The sequence below is a fragment of the Sporothrix schenckii genome (assembly GCF_000961545.1).
Source record: "Sporothrix schenckii 1099-18 chromosome Unknown Cont44, whole genome shotgun sequence".
Taxonomy (NCBI): Eukaryota; Fungi; Ascomycota; class Sordariomycetes; order Ophiostomatales; family Ophiostomataceae; genus Sporothrix; species Sporothrix schenckii.
Genome location: NW_015971145.1, coordinates 82985 through 99741, shown reverse-complemented (window position 1 = coordinate 99741; position 16757 = coordinate 82985). Strand labels below are relative to the sequence as shown.

Here is a 16757-nt window from a genome sequence, read left to right as displayed (position 1 = left end):
TCAAATCGTTAAATGTTCATTGCCTGGTTTCTATCCAATATAGACGCGTATAACCACAGCTTTTCATCCATCATTGTATGGCCGAGGTGCATGCCGCAGCACGTGTCGAGTGGCCAAGGTATGCAATTGTCGTCCTGGTGCCGTCCGCATCACTTTTTCGCCAATGCCTGTGTTTGTGTTTGTATTTGTGAAGTCTGCTGTGCTTGTTGGGTGCGCTGCTGAATGGATTGCGCCGGCTCGCTCGGAACCTGAACATCGTCAAAGTCGTCCTGGCCGATTACGTGGATCGTGTAGGCATCTGGGCGACCACAACGGTTAGCAACCGGTTCTAATTCCACTCCTCAAGTATTGACCGAGGCCGTTTACTTACAGACACCCAGGGCAAAGGAGGAGATACCGAGACCCAGCACTGTGTTCTTGAAAAGGTAGGGCCGACGGGCGCGAATGAGGGCCGGCGACTGGCGCATGCGCCGATCGTAGTAGGAGGAGTGCTCAACGCTACAAAGAGGTGTATATCAGTAGTGGTCAATAAAATGGGGGATCTCGAAAAGAAACGTACCCAGACATTGCGAATCGTTGTCTTGTAAGGTTTTGTTGTAAAGCCAAATCCGTCTTAACGTCTTTGATGGTGCCGTAATGATCGCCTGACGAAAAGTTCCGAACAGGAAGTGTGCAAAGGATGACTAATACTTCGTATACCGGAGCTGTAGTATGTAGCATGAGGTAGCATGCAGCTGAACATAGGTAGCATTAAACAAATGAGGTACAATAAACCGACCAGATGGCGCTAGTCCACGTTCAGCAAACTTTGGCTGTTCCTTGCTGTCGCCCTTACCCCGTCAGTGCGCTTTAGCGCTATGAACCGCGCCCAGATGCGCCAGCACAAACTCGACCTGCATTTTCGTGTCATGCTCCAGTTTGCGACCTGCGGCCAGAACCTCCTGTACGAAGCCTTTTTAACTTCCTTTTGTTAATTCACTTAACACAACGGTAGCATGCGACGCATGAATACCCCAGAGACAACCTCATTCGGTGCACAACAGCTTTGCCCGTTCCTCCAACTTGCCTCTTCGCCATCCCAGCTCTGCCGTCGAACAGGAATAGCGATCAACCAAGAAATACCGTGACGTCGTCAACGTCTCCTTCCATTCAACGACTTCATTCCCTTCGCACACATTATCGAGAATACATCCCCGCCTCATAGCTGCGTGGGCTCCCTCGAGTCTGCATAGCAACGAACGACGGATAACCCTGCTGCGGATCTCAATCGCTACGCACATAGCTCCTAGGCATCGACAACCCCCAAGGCCTCGATATCCTACCTCGGTGCAGCTTTGACAGAAGTCCGGGATCGTGTTCGGCCTTCCCACACGTCGATGCACCGGGTTTTTCCTGTTTTCTCCCCGACAACACTCCAACGCGTCCACTTCCAGCCTCCCTCCAAGATCTCGACCTCGTCGTCGTATTCAAGAAAGACGGCACCTGGTCGGCCAAGAACAAGAAAAGACGGTCGTCATGGCGACGTCAACAGATATTGCGCCTTCGAATGGGGCTCCAACCGGCGCTTCTACCTCGACAGGCAGTGACTATATCCAAGAACAGATCCGCCAGCTAGACGATGCTCGGAAGCTGGCCCTTGCCAATGTCAGCCATTACCCGATGATCGTCCAGGGCATCTTGCCCATCATCAACCCGTCGTCCCTGCCGCAACTGCGCCGATGGGGCGCTGACTTCCTTGCTGAGGCCTTTGCTGCGCCGGCTATGCCGTCCCGTGAGAAAGAAAGCTTGAGTCTCCTGGTCCTCGGGAGCATTAAGGGCATGTTGGAGAATCCCAACGAGGACCCGCTTGTGCTGCGCAGCATCATCCAAGCCGCTTCTAGCATATATCCACTTGTGATGCGCTGGGTGTAAGTTTCCCTGCTCCTTGTAGCCGCTGCTCCTGAATTTTGGCGCTGGCTCATACTAACGAGACAACAGTATCAACAACTCGTACGACACAGACACTTGGGAGCGCATCAGCGCCATCAAGTCGCACATTCTCCGGTTATGGGAGTCGCCTTCACCGTCGATCCAGATATGCTGCATCAAGTTTGCGCAGCGCGTCGTCCTTGCGCAGACACATGGCGCTAACCTGGATCAACGGCAGCGCGACGGACTCGAAATATCCCTCTTCCTCGTTCCTGCGAACCACCCCCTTCTTGACCCACGGCATCTAGAAGCCGAAGCGACTGGTCTTCTCGACCGTATGCTCGGTGTCTTGCAAGACAACAGCAGCGATGGCCTTATTGTCGATGCCACTCTGAATACACTATCGATCCTGGTTCGCACACGGCCGACAACGGCCAACCGCACAATCAACGCCATCCTCAACTTCAACCCTCTCAAGCTCGCCAGCTCGTCCATGACTCCGCGGATACGTGTCATGGTCAAGTCGATGGAGAAGACGACACGCATGCTGTTGATCCACCTCATGAAGCGGGATCCGACCAATGCCTTTAACCCGCGGATACAACAATATGTGGAACGCCTGATGCGGTCACGAGCCGAGCTTCTTGATGACGCAGGGCGGAAGCGGGCACTGGCAGACCAGCAGGCAGCAGGCGATGCCAAGCGACAGAGAGTGGCCAGTGGTGCTGCGGCCTCGCTGCCGCAAGAGATTCCTGCACTAGCAACGGGGCCATTGAGCCTGGCCGACATTTTTGCCCTCACGAGCAACCCGCCATTGCGGTCGTTCAATGCGTCAAATGTTCCGCTTGAGCTGGCCGCAAAGATAAGTGTGTCAACACTGGCGCGGGTTGATCCGCAACTGTTGAGTCTTGCCATTACCGGAATCAGGGACAGACTTACCTTGCTCGAGACATCTGCAACAGGGTTAGCGATGAATCCGGATACTGCACCATTGGACGTGGAAGATGACGATGACGACTACGAGCCAGACTTTACGGCCGCCGAGGACGCTGAGCAGATTCTCAACAAGCTGGATAACGAGATCACAGACAGGGACGTTGCACGGGTGGATGCGGCATCACTTGCGCTGGGCGCTTTTAAGCTTCCTGCCGCGCCAACACTGTCGTCGGACCAGACCGTGAAAGTGGGGCAAACGACCGTTGCGCGGGTGTTTGATATGATGCAGGCATCTGAAGAAACAGCTGCTGCGCCATCCACAGCCGTTGGAGCACGGAAGTCAGGCAAGGCAGGCTTGAATCGGGTCGCGGCGACCTCCTACGACAAGGAGGCATGGATTACAATCCTGACGCGTCTCGCTACGCGGTCTGTGAGTGGACTTGAGGATAGCACGAACGACGAGGAGAACCCCGCAACCGAGGAGGCGGAGGAACAAGAGACGGAAGACAAGAGCAAGAAGCTTGTCAAGAAAGAAGGCACAAATGGCGCTAGTCCGGCCTTGTCGAAGCCAGGGACGGGACCCGTTCTCAGTGACAAGGTCCGGGAGTTGCTGTTCCGCTATGTTCTCGAGGACTTCCGGAAACGCATTGACGTGGCTATCGCATGGCTGTGTGAGGAGTGGTACAACGATCGTCTTCAGTCGCAGTACCGTGAAGGCGAGGCAAGTGAGAATGACCAAGATCGCAGTGGTCAAGACGACGGCCACTACAGTACATGGGTCGTCAAGTTGCTCGATGGGTTCCTGCCCTACCTCCACTCGCAAGACAACAAGGTGTTGACACGGTTCTTGAGCGAGGTGCCAGCCCTCAATGAGGCCCTTTTGCAGCGCATCAAGAGCCTCTGCCGCGACCCGTCCATGGTGACCGTGGCGCTGACTAGCCTGCTGTACCAGGTTATGATGCGGCCGCCGGCACGGGATCTGACCCTGGACACCCTGCAGGAGATTTGGATTGAGTGTAAGTTTTTTTCCTGCTACGGAGCTGATTCACCAATTGGTTGTTGCCTGCGCTGACCTATTTAGTCGAGGATGCGCGGCCTATGGCTACCAAATTTCTCGACAAGTGGCGTCCTGGATTTGTCCGAGACCATAGCGCACCGGCTGTTGCTGCTGTGCCTGCGGAGGCGCCGCCAGAAGGGCCTTCTGCTGACACGAGTGATGGAACACCAACTGCGGCACCAGCCCCGGCTGTAGAAGCGGCGTCTTGACCAGGGATTGATACTGTGATAATCCCAAATATACTCCCGAAGATTTAATGTCTTTCTTTTTTCGGACGGGATATGGATGTTTTTATATAGGCGTTTTTACACGAGGTGAAATTTATCATTTGCAAAAGAAACGGGAAAATAATATTTTATTGTCTTCATACTGGCCGCCATTTCGCCGCCATTATCAGCCCCGTTTTGGCCCTCTTGTGGTTGCGTAGTTATGGTTTTGTGATTTCGACACCCACTAGTCGCCATCCCGGAAAAGCATATGCTTGTAACGCCGCGCCTCGGCGATGCTGTCTAGGATATCGTCCCGCGCCCGATGCTTGCTCTCTTTGTGGCGTTCTTTTCTTGTTGTCTCGCCCTCGGGTTCTGGTGGCGCCCACCGTTTAACGGCCTCTTTGATCGTGCTCACGTCCAGGATCCGGTAATGAAGGTAATCCATTACACGGTCGTAGGGCGCTCTCCGCAGGAATGCTTTGTCGGCATGTACGCTGCTGCCGGCGAGCAGACCTAAGCGTGGCTTGGGAATAAACTGGCGGATGTACTCCAACAAGCCATCTGCGGCTTCTTCATGTGTCATCGTAGATGCCAGAACGGCGCCTGTGAGGCCACTACGGCCGTGGTGGTCAGTACACCACGCGTCCATCTGGTCGAGGCGAGCCTTGTCGACGTGGATGATAGCACCCCAGCCGGGATCCTCTCTCGCGGCTTCATTCTTATCTAGCTTGTCGCCGTCGACGGCATCGCCCATCTTGACAAGGTTGAGCTTTCCGTCTGTAATGAAGCAGTAGATTTCTAGGATGACATCATTGTCAGGATCCAGGCCGGTCATCTGCAGAAGGGATTAATATGCATGAAAAATCATAAGTACAAAACGTGAAAAACCTGACGCAGCTAATGGCCAATGGACTGGAGGCAAATATGGAACGGGAAACGTTACCTCACAGTCAATCCAGACGAGGGGAAGTCTTGGGAAGTTCGCCATGGCTTCTAGAGGCTTGCGATCGGCCTAACGCTTTCTCCTGGCCCCCTCTCCCCAAGATATAATCATATGTATCTGAGACCGTCTCACGAATAGAACTCTGGTCTCGCGTTTCTAGTAGCGATTCCTTGTCGATTGACCTATCGAGAGGAGACTGTAGCCAGGCAAGTCTGGACTTTCAGGAACACGACGGGGAGTCAATTAGTTTGTGGGCCAATGGCCGGCTCATTTATGAACACTCAGTCTCGCCGATTCTGCTTGATTTGAGAGAGGGTTTTTTCTGTAGGTCGTACAGATTCTTGATATCTAGGCCGCGTTGATAAGCAGGACCGAACGTCTCCAAAATCCAAAATCCAAAAAAGAAAAGAAAACAAAAAAAGCCTCAAACAAAGCTCCTGGTTGTAGGTCGTAGTACAAGGTAAGTCAACACAAGAGAGTGCCTGGTTAGATAGTTGTAACGTAAGATGAAGGAAGACCTCTGAGGGGGAAATACAGTGCAGGCCACATGCAGGAAGAGAGGACGAATTGACTAAGCTTTGGCATGGCAGCCCAAACCCAAGTTGGGGAAAGTGGGGATTGTCCAATGGGAAAATGTGTCGCTGAATGGGGAAGTAAGTCGCGAGTTGGGAGCCTATCATAGAATGCCGTTGTGTCGGGGTGTTACCTAGAATACCTAACCCGAGCCAACCCCCTGGCGCCCTTTCCCAGCGCCTGAACCTGCCTGCTGAGGTATCCAATGTCGCCTATTCGTCCGTGCCATTTGATTTAATGGGCAGTTGCAACGGTTATCACGGGGTCTAATTCAGGGCGATGCGCAGCCTGCTACCTTCCCCATTCAGCTTTTCTCGCTGCCTGCCTTTTTTGACGATCGCGGCAGAGCCCCGACGTGGACGGAAGAGAAAAGGAAAGGCGATCGTGAGAGACCAACCCCTCCCCAAGTTAAGTTAGACATAACGCTGTAAGCCACCAGGCAGCACAATTGTTCCCAACGACGATTAGATGTGAAGTGGCCGATTGCAATTTGACTCCGAGGCCACCTTTTCATTTGAGGGGTAAGCAGCGAACAAAACTCAACAAGCAAGACTACGAACATTTGCCAGACGGCTTCAACCTCTTTTCGATTCCACATCAACACATTGGTGGCATAATTGCTCCCTACCATAAGAACGATTCCCTGCCAAGGAATTACTGTTGACCCCAAAAACGTCTTTTCTACCTTCCAACACCAACCACTGCAATGGCTCCTTCCGCTACATCCGCGGCAGCCCAAAAGGAAACACGGCGCGGCGAGTGGGACGATGGTGGAGATCCCTTGGCGACCAAGGAGAAACCGCCCATGTCCGCCTCGCCTCCTCGCGTCCTTATCATCGGTGCGGGCTCCCGTGGTCGCACCTATGCCGAAACCACAGAAACCGCGAGCAACGGCATCGTTGTCGGTGTGGTGGAACCCGACACCTACAAGCGCAACGACCTCGGCGTCCGACACATCTGGGGTGCCAATGGTCGTTCGGAGCCCGCCGAGGGCGAGTCGTTTGCCGACTGGCAAGACTTTGTCACCTACGAGAAACAACGCCGGCAGCGCGCGGCGGCGGGTGAAGCGAATGTGCCCGAAGCCGTGGACGCCGTCTTCATTTGCGTGCAGGACGAGATGCACCGGGCGGTGATTGAGGCCCTGGTGGGACTGGGCGGCTTGCACATTATGTGCGAGAAACCGCTGGCCACGTCCATCGAAGACTGTGCGGCCATCCACCGGGCGCTCAAGGCGAATGCAGCCGACGGCTCGGGCAACTTTGGCAGCAAGCACGTTTTCTCCATTGGCCACGTGCTGCGCTACAGCCCCCACAACGTATTGCTGCGCAAGCTGCTGCTCGAGGATCGTGTCATTGGCGACGTCCTCAGCGTGGTGCACACAGAGCCCGTGGGCTGGTGGCACTTCACACACAGCTATGTACGCGGCAACTGGCGTCGCGAGAAGACCTCGGCGCCGAGTTTGCTGACAAAGAGCTGCCACGACATTGACGTGTTGCTGTGGCTGCTGTGCTCGCCCGCATCGTACACGTCGGGGTCCCAGGTCCCTCATTTGCCGTCGACCGTGTCTTCGTCTGGCAGCTTACAACTCTTCCGCAAGAGCCGCAAGCCGGTGGCAGCTGGCAGTGCGACCAACTGCCTTTCGTGCCCAGCCGAGCCCGACTGCAAGTATTCGGCCAAGCGTATCTATGTGGGCGACCAGCTGCGCGGCCTGGGTGCCGGCAACAAGCGCTGGCCGGTGTCGATTGTGCTGCCAGACATTGAAGACTTCGCCTCCAAGGGTGGACACGCCGCTGCACAGGAGGCACTGCTCAAGACACTCTCCGAAGACTACGGTCCAGAGACACCCGACAGCGAGGTGGCCAAGCGCAACTGGTTTGGCCGGTGCGTGTTTGAGAGCGACAACGACGTGTGCGACGATCAGGTGGTGACCGTGACGTGGGATGAAGACCCGCTGCCGATGGATGGTGGTTCCGACGCGGCAGTCACCTCTGCCAATCCCGTCGCCGATCGGTTGCAGCACCGGGGCGCCAAGACGGCCACATTCCACATGGTGGCCCAAACAAAAAAGCTGTGCGATCGGTATACGAACCTCTACGGTGTGGACGGCGAGATCTATGCCGACCAAGAGACGATCACTGTAGAAGACTTCAAGACAGGTTTAAAAACGGTGCACCGGCCACCAATGGAAAGCAAGGGACATGGCGGTGGCGATGCCGGCTTGACACGGCAGTTTATTCTGGCGGTTGACCGGGTCAAGAACCACGGCTGTGCTCCGGAGAAGGCGCAGCGCGAGATTATCGGGTGCACGATGGAGGAGATTATTCGCAGCCATGCTCTCGTATTCTGCGCCGAAGCGGCACGGAACGGTAAGACTGTCGTGGACTGGGCGCCGTGGTGGGAGAAGGAGGTCGAGAGCCATCTTGCTTGAATTTTGAATGGGGATACTGTATGGACAAGGAGGAGCTACTCCTTAACAATAAGGATATTGCAGGTGAAGGTTATCCGGAGACATTTTGACTCCCAGTGGGAAGCCATATCATCATGACAAAACTGAGCTTCTCTTTGTTTCGTACTATGCCCGCGCGAAGAATTCAACCGTGCCCTTGAGAGACACGTTGGTCTGCCATATGCTTCTATTGAGTCGACAACTTGCACTTGCTCTGTACCCACGACCTCGTTGAGCATATGCCGCGCTCTGAGGAGCTGTTCGGCAGGGGACGAAAACAATCAAGCCTGTGTGTGATTTCATGGCCAGTCCATACAATTAATGCCAGCAAATTGTATACTGAATTGGCATGAGCCGGCCACATTTCTACTTATACCTGTTTCTTTCCAGACTATTGGAGATAAACAAAATATTGTCTTCACTGTGGACCTGTATGTGGTAATGCAGAAGAGGTAGTCGTGAGCTCAGGCGAAGCGAGACCCTCATCTGATCGCTTTTGGGCATAAAATCTGACGACTCATCTGGGTAGCGACGGCGGTTGCAACACGCGGGACGGCGGCCTCTTATGTTCCTCGCCGTTTTTATTTTCTTCATCTTTGTATTCCCCCGTATTGAATTATTATTCCTTTTTATTTCACTTTGAACATCACAATCCTAAGAGGTTGCCATGTCACCCGATCTGGAATAGCGATTCATGATTGAGCGCCTGTATTCACACAACTCATGGTGTGACCTCGGCAGGGTCTAACAGACACTTTAATCCAACTTAGCAGTCCCTGTCACGCTACGTAAGATACAATGCGCCACAACTCGCCAGCCTTGTGAGCGACCACGCCACCACGCTAACGATGACGGAGGGCACAGAAGAGCACTAGATCCGTCCGTGGAGTTGCCGAGGACATCAAATTGTTTACTCATCTTTTTGCACCCCAATTAACTTTCTCGGCATCTTTTTCCCGCCGTCAGTCATAGCATCCCACGCTCGTCTACCCTGAGTCGTTTTTATATTTTGCCGAGCATTCGAAATATCGCGTAATACCGACGTTGTTTGTTATCTATGGTGGCCAGTGACATGGGAAGAACATTATGCTCCTGGTAGAGGGACGGAGAACGGTAAATACTGCATCATAGCAACGTGTGATGGCCAAATCTGTGTACGATTCCATAGCACATCGGTTGGAAACAGATGACGCCGACTGATATCACTAGTCTCTCTGAGAAAGAATCTGGAGGGGAATATACCAAGAAAAAAACGTCAATAAATGAAGCAAAACAGTAACCTTAAATGATAGCTCAATTGGAAAGGCCGCCGTGCGCCAGCTGAAAATCAGACTATCGGCTTGCTGATAGGGGACATGGACGAATGTGTCCAAGACGGGAAACTGGCCCGGACGGCGTGTTGGTTTCTTCGTTTTGGAAGGACAGTGAATGCAGGTCTGTACGCTCCAAGAACCACCACTTGCTATTTGCCTTTTCCATCCTTCACGGCTAGGTGGTGATGACTTGTCTCGATATGTAGGCAGACAAGTACACCACCATGCAAGTCCTCTTCTCGTTTTGCACCATTTGCCATTTTGGGATCGTCTTGGAGTTTTGAATTTTAGAGTGCTCGACCGTTGAATTCTGGTTTCGATATACGTCGTATAGATTTCTCATCGATGCCGACTTCCCTTTCACCCAGCTTATGTCCAGTCTCCGCCGGGTATTTTTCTTGTTCTGTCGCACTGCTTTTCATTCCCCGCTCGTAGTTTCCTCATTTTCTCATCATCCTCCGCTCCTCGGCAACACACTACAAGCAACTTGCACTGACCGTCTTAGTGCCGCTTATCCAAACCTGTTGGGCCCCTGTCCATTTTCTGCTTTTATTTACTTGCTACATTCGTACTGGCTTTCGCTTCTCAACCAGACTGTATAATTTTGTTGACCTTTCGTCATATTAAGTATTTATTTATTTTTTTATTTTTTAATTTCCCATTATTCTAATCATTTACTCTTTATTCTCGTTGATTCTGTATATCTTTTACACTCTCGATTTTTTCCTTTTAAACGTCAAGCAACTAGCCGACATTTTCTACAGACACAATGACTTGATAGCCTCACGCCCAATTTCACAACAACTTCATCGACCCCGAATACACAAAAACAACACCTGCCCGTACCTACCGCCACTTGTACACCAATTAACATAGCGCGGCCCTCCTCACATAATGGTCGATCTGGAGTCCGCCCAGTTACCGGCCGGCACAACGTCGACTGCATTCTTAGGACTCGACAATGAGCAATTGGCCAGCCGTTCAGTCCGTAGTAGCGACTCTGCTACGGTTGAGGGTGTTGGCATTGCTGTAGGCCATGCAACGGATGGCGCCATGGTCGACATGAATTCCGGAGAAGTCGACAACGAAAAGCTTCCTGCAGAAGACGGCAACAACACCGATGGCTCCAATGCCCTGCCGTTGACCGTTGATGCCGAGGGTAATGCGGTCGTCTGGGACTGGGCCACTGATCCGGCAAACCCCTATAACTGGTCCAAGGGCCGCAAGTGGGCACAAGTGGCCAGCTTTGCAAGCGTCGGCTTCACAACCTCCGTCGGCACCTCCATCATGAGCCCTGCTCACACCGATCTCATGCTTGAGTTTGGCGTCAGCAGTACCGCTGCTATTCTGCCGCTGACGTTTTATGTTTTGGCACTCGGCATTGGTCCCGTCGTCATTGGTGGGCCCCTGTCCGAGCTTGTCGGCCGTCACCGTATCCTACTGTTCGGGACCCCCATTGGCCTACTCTTCACAGTGGGTGCTGCTCTTGTCCCTACATCGTCCCTCGCTGGTCTATGCGCCCTGCGCTTCTTCGCCGGCTTTGCCCTGTCGCCCAGTCTGGCTATCGCCTCGGGCGTGCTCACCGAGACGTTCCGCCCTGTTGAGCGCGGTCTTCCTGTGGCCTGCTTCATCGTGACACCCTTCCTGGGTCCCGGCATGGGGTAAGTGTTGTGGTTAAAATTTTGCTTGGTTATTTGTGCTGCCTTTGGATATCGCTCAGCTAACTGTTCAGTCCTGTCCTCGGTGCCTTTGCAACCCGGAAAGGCTGGCGCTGGACTGAGTGGACCATTGTCTTCTTTGCCGCATTCTCCATCCTCGTAACGATTGCGTTCGGCCGCGAAACCTACCACCCGGTCCTCAAGCGCCGCCGCGCCAAGGAGCTCGGTATTGCTCTTCCCGCCGAGGACCGTCGTCCCCACATAACTTGGCCGCAGCGCATACACGGTTTCCTCACTGTCGGCCTCATCCGCCCCCTGCACATGCTGGTCGCCGAGCCCATCGTTGGCCTGTCGTGCCTCTATGTGGCCTGCGAATTTGCCACTCTCTTTAGCTTCTTCGCCGCTGTGCCTTATGTTTTCCAAGTCACATACGGCTTCGGCCGTGAAGAGAGCGGTCTCGTCTTTGTCAGCATCATTGTTGGCTCCGTTCTGGGTCTGCTCACCGTGATTCTGACGGACGTCTTCATATATAAGAAGCGCCAGGTACCGCGCTTCCACCCGAACTCGCCGCCGCCCGAGCACCGCCTGTACGCTGCTATGATTGGCAGTTTCGGCCTGCCGATCGGCCTTTTTTGGTTCGGCTGGTCTGGCTACCACCGTGCCCACTGGATCAGCACCGTTCTCGCCATTGTGCCGTTTGCATGGGGCAACATCTGCATCTTTATCAGCCTGATGCAGTACATGGGCGACACCTTCACCGGCTCCTTTGTTGCCAGCAGCGCCAGCGCCAACAGTCTGGCCCGTTACTCGCTTGCTAGTGTCTTCCCGCTCTTCACAATCCAGATGTATGAGAAGCTCGGCATCAACTGGGCAAGCAGTCTTCTGGGGTTTGTGGCTATCGCGCTGCTTCCAGTACCGTGGCTGTTCTTCAAGTTCGGAGAGCGCATTCGCGCACACAGCCGGTACACGTAGATGGAACATGTTGTGAGCGCTTGAGCTAAATGTTGTGGCTTGTGGCTCGTTGGCTATGCGTTGTCTGTTGTATTCTGTAAATAAGCCTGTATTCCTTTTCTTGCTACTTAGCTTGCTTTTTGCTTTTCTCCATTCGTACTCATTCTGAACGACTCTCTACCAGCGATTAGCATGTCTTGTTGAAACGAAGCACTTCCTGTACCCAGCATTTTAATTCGATAGACCGGGGGAATCGACGGCTTCAAGAATTTGGAAGGAATTGGTGTTTCACATATCGCGTTTCACCGATAGCGTATGCGTTGTTGTTCCTCCTTGGCGCTTCACCGCGTTGATTGGGCGGTGCGATCGTTCCTTCCGAAAACTCTGAGCGCATCGTGTTCACCGCTGGCCACAAATAGCAGTCACGAAATTGTGAAAGGGGAAGGAAATAGCTGAAAGCAAACGTAAGGGAAAGGGAAAACAAAAGATCTTCGTTCTAGAATCTCGTGAACCTCAATTCTTCACAGTTTGTCCGTCCTCTTCCCACCCTCTCCGGGTCCTCCCGCCTGCTCGGCGCGAGCATTCAAATCCCCCTTTGAAAATTGGAGCTGACATTCGGGTGCTGTTTCGTCCTCTGCGTCGTACTAGCCTTCCCCCTTCCCTCCAATAGGTCAGTTATCATAGACGCTAATCAGTGACAGGAAAACGACAACACCCTTCCCAACGAAGTAAGTGGTCAAACGACAGCAGTTCTTCGCGTTGCTCGCCGGTATTCTTCCATGCGATAACCTGTCCACAACGTCATGTTGTGCTTTGGCTCGTAACGCTTCAATGTGGAAAACTGGTTTGACCATCAAAGTTCTTCTCTTGCCCAGGATTCAATTTGCAGAGTGGCAGAATGGGCAACAATGCGAATCAGCCAACACACTGCCAACCGCATCGCTATTGAGTGCATTCATGCCGGCCGATCCCTTCCTGTCCAGTCCCAAGTGGTCAGTTAAACATGGGAAGCATGTCTCTGCGAAGGCACTTGTAGAAGGGAGCCAGACCGGTCCAGGTCCAGTTTATGAATTTTACTTTCGATCTGCGCCAGGAGAGAGATACCCCAGTTTCCTTGTTTCTCCCCTGCTCCCGTCTCCCCTTTTACCAGTTAGGGTTTCCACAAGTCCTGTTTTGCCATCTTTCCGTCTTGGCCTGCCGTCAAGACTTCCTCCACTTCCCCAGCCAGAGGTGGCGCTACTTTTAACCTTTTACCGTGCCCTTTTTGCGCATGTGCAAATTCGTGGCCTGGCAGCTTTCTTCCTAACTTTGCTTGCTTTTCCTCATTGTCTCCCCACTTTCCCTGCCCTTTCCGTCGCGTTGTCTACCTTGTGACGCCTCGCACCCCTCCCTTTGGAGTAACCGTCACACATCTGTCTGGAATAAGGAGCGGAGAGACGGAAGAAGGGCCTTCAAAAGTCTCACCAGAACCACTAGAACGAGGTCTTCTATGGATCGCAAGGAAGGACGACTACATAACTAAACGCCTCCCGAACATAACAAGGTACGGATTATTTGGACAGTGAGGGCGCTGCACCAGCCGCCGATCCCTCGGCATGGGTTGCTCGATCTAGCGACTCGTCCTTACCCGTTCCTTACTTTTGATTTTTTTGTGATCGTTGTATTCATGTGCTTGACTCCTCTTTACTCCTTGCTTTAACATCTTTGGTCGGCGTGGCCACGCTCGCTCTTCTTCGCTCACTTCTCCTCTCTATTTATTCTTATTCTTATGTTCCTTTTCTTTCGCTCTCGAGGACGTCTTTTCCACTCTTATTCCTGTTCCTCTCTGCGTCCTCTTTTTCACAGACCCCGCCGGCGAGATGCGACGAAGAATATCCCCAGTCCGCCACCGGCGCTACTGGACGCGCCCGGGCGTCGTTGTCATCGTCCTCCTTGCTGTTTGCTACTACTTCCTCCCCTATGACAGCACATTGCGGCTATCCGTGCGCTTCAACTCACAACGCGTTGTGAACACATTTGCACAGCCCCCACAATCCCTTGAAGCCTGGACTCTTGCGCCATTAGGGAACGCGACAAGCCCTTCGAACTCTTTACCGGCAAGCGGACGTTACCTCCCCGCCCTCTATGACGATGTCGGTGTCATCCTCAAGACCGGCTATGGCACACAGCATCGTGTGGGCGCCCAGATCGAGGCTCTCGGCTTGCGGCCACACACAGTCGATGGCAACAATATGATTGTGATTGGGGATTGGGCGGGCGAGGTTGTTTACGGAGACAAGGGTGAACAGATCTTTGTGCACGATGTCATTGCACCGGTCCTTGAAAGCGGCATCCTGGGCTCGCGAGCAAACTGCGCTCGGGCGGAGAAATACCGGGCACTGGCCGCGGCAGTACATGCCGGTGATGACGTGGAGGCCATGCGGATCAGCAAGTCAGACGGGTGGGAACTGGATGCTATGAAGGTGAGGACACGGGACTCTAGTAGTTTCGGTTTTTTTTTTTTTTTTTTTTTTTTCCTTTTCAAGACTAACATGCGTCACCTCAGTTTATACCCGGCCTTGAACTCGCATACCAGACCATGCCAAACAAGAACTGGTACCTCCTACTCGACGATGACACGTTTGTGATTCCGTCATCATTGCGCCTTCTGCTTGCACATCTCGACCATTCCGTACCCCACTACATCGGTAATGCTGTTGGTGATTTCCGGGGACGGTTTGCTCATGGTGGTTCGGCGATTGTCCTCTCGCGGGAAGCCGTCACTCTGCTTTTGGGGAGCGGCAGCAGTCGAGTACTAGCGGTGGCGGCAGCGGCAGCGGCCTCGAACAGACAGCAAGGCATCACCACCAATTCTTACAAATCTGGTCTGGCTCCGCCACTTTTACACCAGGCATATGTCGATTCCATAACGGAAACTTGGGGTGACAAACTGCTAGCAACCACATTGATGAGGGTCGGCGTGTATCTTGACGAGCGGTTTGCTCGTCTGTTCAACGGAGCGCGCCCTCGTGCCACGCGCATAAGTGCTGACCGGTTCTGCATGCCGCTCGTGTCGTTCCACGCGCTCGCAAAACCAGAACAGATGCGAAGCGTTGGCGCCGTGTTTCGGCAGATCGACCCCGGCCAGCGCGGTGGTACGCCTAGCGACGCTACGTCTCCGGGTTTCCTTGCTCCGCCCATAGCCTGGGGTGATCTCTGGGCCCTCTACGGACGGCCCACGGTGGCAGCACTGCACCACCAGCCGATCCACCGTGGACGTGATTTTGTTGGTGCCCCTGGCGATGACTCGTCTTCGTCGGCGCTCGTGGCGTCCGTCACCGAGAATGTCGGCTCGCCCGAGGCATGCCGAGTGCTGTGTGCCGGCGACGATGGCGAAGGCGATGATGCGATGGGCGCCGATGGCTTCCAGAGGCGCTTCGCCGGCCTCTACTCGTACAACAGCAAGTGTCTCGCATGGACATGGAACGCCGGCGAGCAGACGTGCACCACCAGCCCCTGGTTTGTTGTTGGTGAGGACGAGAGTACAGGCGTCGCACCCCCCTCGACCGAACCAGCATCGTCAACGACCGAGACCACGTCGACCAAGTATTCGGGTGTCAACGTGGCCCTATTACGGCAGCTCGTGGGGCGATGTGGCCAACGCGACGGCGTGTCGTGGACTGAGCGCGGAGACAAGTATGAATTTCGCTACAACCCCAGCGGCACCCTGTGATCGGTGCTGTCGGTGTCTCGGAGTCGTCAATTAGCGGCATATTGATTCATTTTGTTTACCGTGTATTTTTGAAATCTTAGCGGAGCATCTATGGGGTGCTTTTGGGGTGCTTCTGGGTATTTATGGTCTCGGTCTTAGTACATATATTTTTGGATACCCCGATTTGGGCCAGCGTATGGTAGTAATAGAAAACAATTCTTTGTAGTGGTATACGAGGAGGAAGTTGTTTCCTCATGCAGTCGTCTCGTGAACAACATAAATCCCACACCTCTTCGCTGCACGAACTGATGATCAGACATGTGCTGTTCGTGTAAAGCGACCAACGACGAGAGCATACAAGTGGCCACCATGCTCCATTATTTTCATCCTCATTTTGTCAGATATCTCATTGACAGCCAATCCGTTGCCAGCTTTGAAATCGCAACTCAGAACTACCGAGAACAACTCCAATGTCTTTGGGCATCTTGTCGTTATACGCGCGATTGGTGGCTTGCTTGGTCCGACAGCATCATGTGAAAACACCAACGGTTCTCCAGCTGATTGCTCTCCACAATAGTCTATTGTTAGGTCCTTGATGCCTTACTTCACTCGTCCATATCGCGTATGCTATCTGCGATAGCGACTATTAGACGCAACCGCCGTCGCTAAAATCACCGATGGAGACCGCTGTAAATGCCAGCCAGCTACCTATCGACAGGGCTTGGGCGGTCGTATGGACGTGACAATCGAATTCTGAACAGGCACAGCTACCAAGCTGTGTTCTTTTTGCGTCTTTTGATTAAGCTTTCCGAGAGCATCTTGTCTGTCGAGCTCTGACGTGTTACCGTTGCAAAGAGGGATGATGCCTTGCTCCGCTGGGCAGTCCGTAGCCGGACTTGGAGCGCGAGCACGCGGTCGATGAAATTGCACCTGCTTTTCTTAGAAATCGTGCCCACATAACTAGCCAAACATCGTTTTCGACATTGGGGGTATTTAGGGCTCTTCAGGTCGTGTTTGTGCCATCCAGCTTTTGTATCGACAGAATACAACGAAGGCGACTAAGAAGAACCAG

The 16757-nt window shown here is 53.4% G+C and overlaps 6 protein-coding genes across 6 annotated transcripts; 4 read left to right on the top strand and 2 right to left on the bottom strand.

Moving 5' to 3' along the window:
- Positions 1–149: 149 nt before the first annotated feature.
- Positions 150–567, bottom strand: SPSK_10004 (uncharacterized protein; the record flags this gene model as incomplete). The annotated part of the gene is made up of 3 exons (XM_016736567.1): positions 150–298; positions 371–498; positions 560–567. The coding sequence occupies 3 exons, from the start codon at positions 565–567 to the stop codon at positions 150–152; spliced, it is 285 nt and encodes a 94-aa protein (XP_016586762.1).
- Positions 568–1515: 948 nt separating this feature from the next.
- Positions 1516–4110, top strand: SPSK_08562 (symplekin; the record flags this gene model as incomplete). The annotated part of the gene is made up of 3 exons (XM_016735155.1): positions 1516–1907; positions 1978–3860; positions 3926–4110. The coding sequence occupies 3 exons, from the start codon at positions 1516–1518 to the stop codon at positions 4108–4110; spliced, it is 2460 nt and encodes an 819-aa protein (XP_016586761.1).
- Positions 4111–4354: 244 nt separating this feature from the next.
- Positions 4355–4945, bottom strand: SPSK_09874 (oligoribonuclease; the record flags this gene model as incomplete). The annotated part of the gene is made up of 1 exon (XM_016736441.1): positions 4355–4945. One exon carries the CDS (start codon positions 4943–4945, stop codon positions 4355–4357), a length of 591 nt encoding a protein of 196 aa, XP_016586760.1.
- Positions 4946–6332: 1387 nt separating this feature from the next.
- SPSK_08978 (uncharacterized protein) lies at positions 6333–8054 on the top strand (the record flags this gene model as incomplete). The annotated part of the gene is made up of 1 exon (XM_016735560.1): positions 6333–8054. The coding sequence occupies one exon, from the start codon at positions 6333–6335 to the stop codon at positions 8052–8054; it is 1722 nt and encodes a 573-aa protein (XP_016586759.1).
- Positions 8055–10279: 2225 nt separating this feature from the next.
- SPSK_08972 (Polyamine transport protein, recognizes spermine, putrescine, and spermidine) lies at positions 10280–12015 on the top strand (the record flags this gene model as incomplete). The annotated part of the gene is made up of 2 exons (XM_016735554.1): positions 10280–11046; positions 11118–12015. The coding sequence occupies 2 exons, from the start codon at positions 10280–10282 to the stop codon at positions 12013–12015; spliced, it is 1665 nt and encodes a 554-aa protein (XP_016586758.1).
- Positions 12016–13853: 1838 nt separating this feature from the next.
- Positions 13854–15706, top strand: SPSK_08892 (uncharacterized protein; the record flags this gene model as incomplete). Its single annotated transcript, XM_016735478.1, has 2 exons — positions 13854–14456; positions 14540–15706. The coding sequence occupies 2 exons, from the start codon at positions 13854–13856 to the stop codon at positions 15704–15706; spliced, it is 1770 nt and encodes a 589-aa protein (XP_016586757.1).
- Between the last annotated feature and the right edge of the window lie 1051 nt (positions 15707–16757).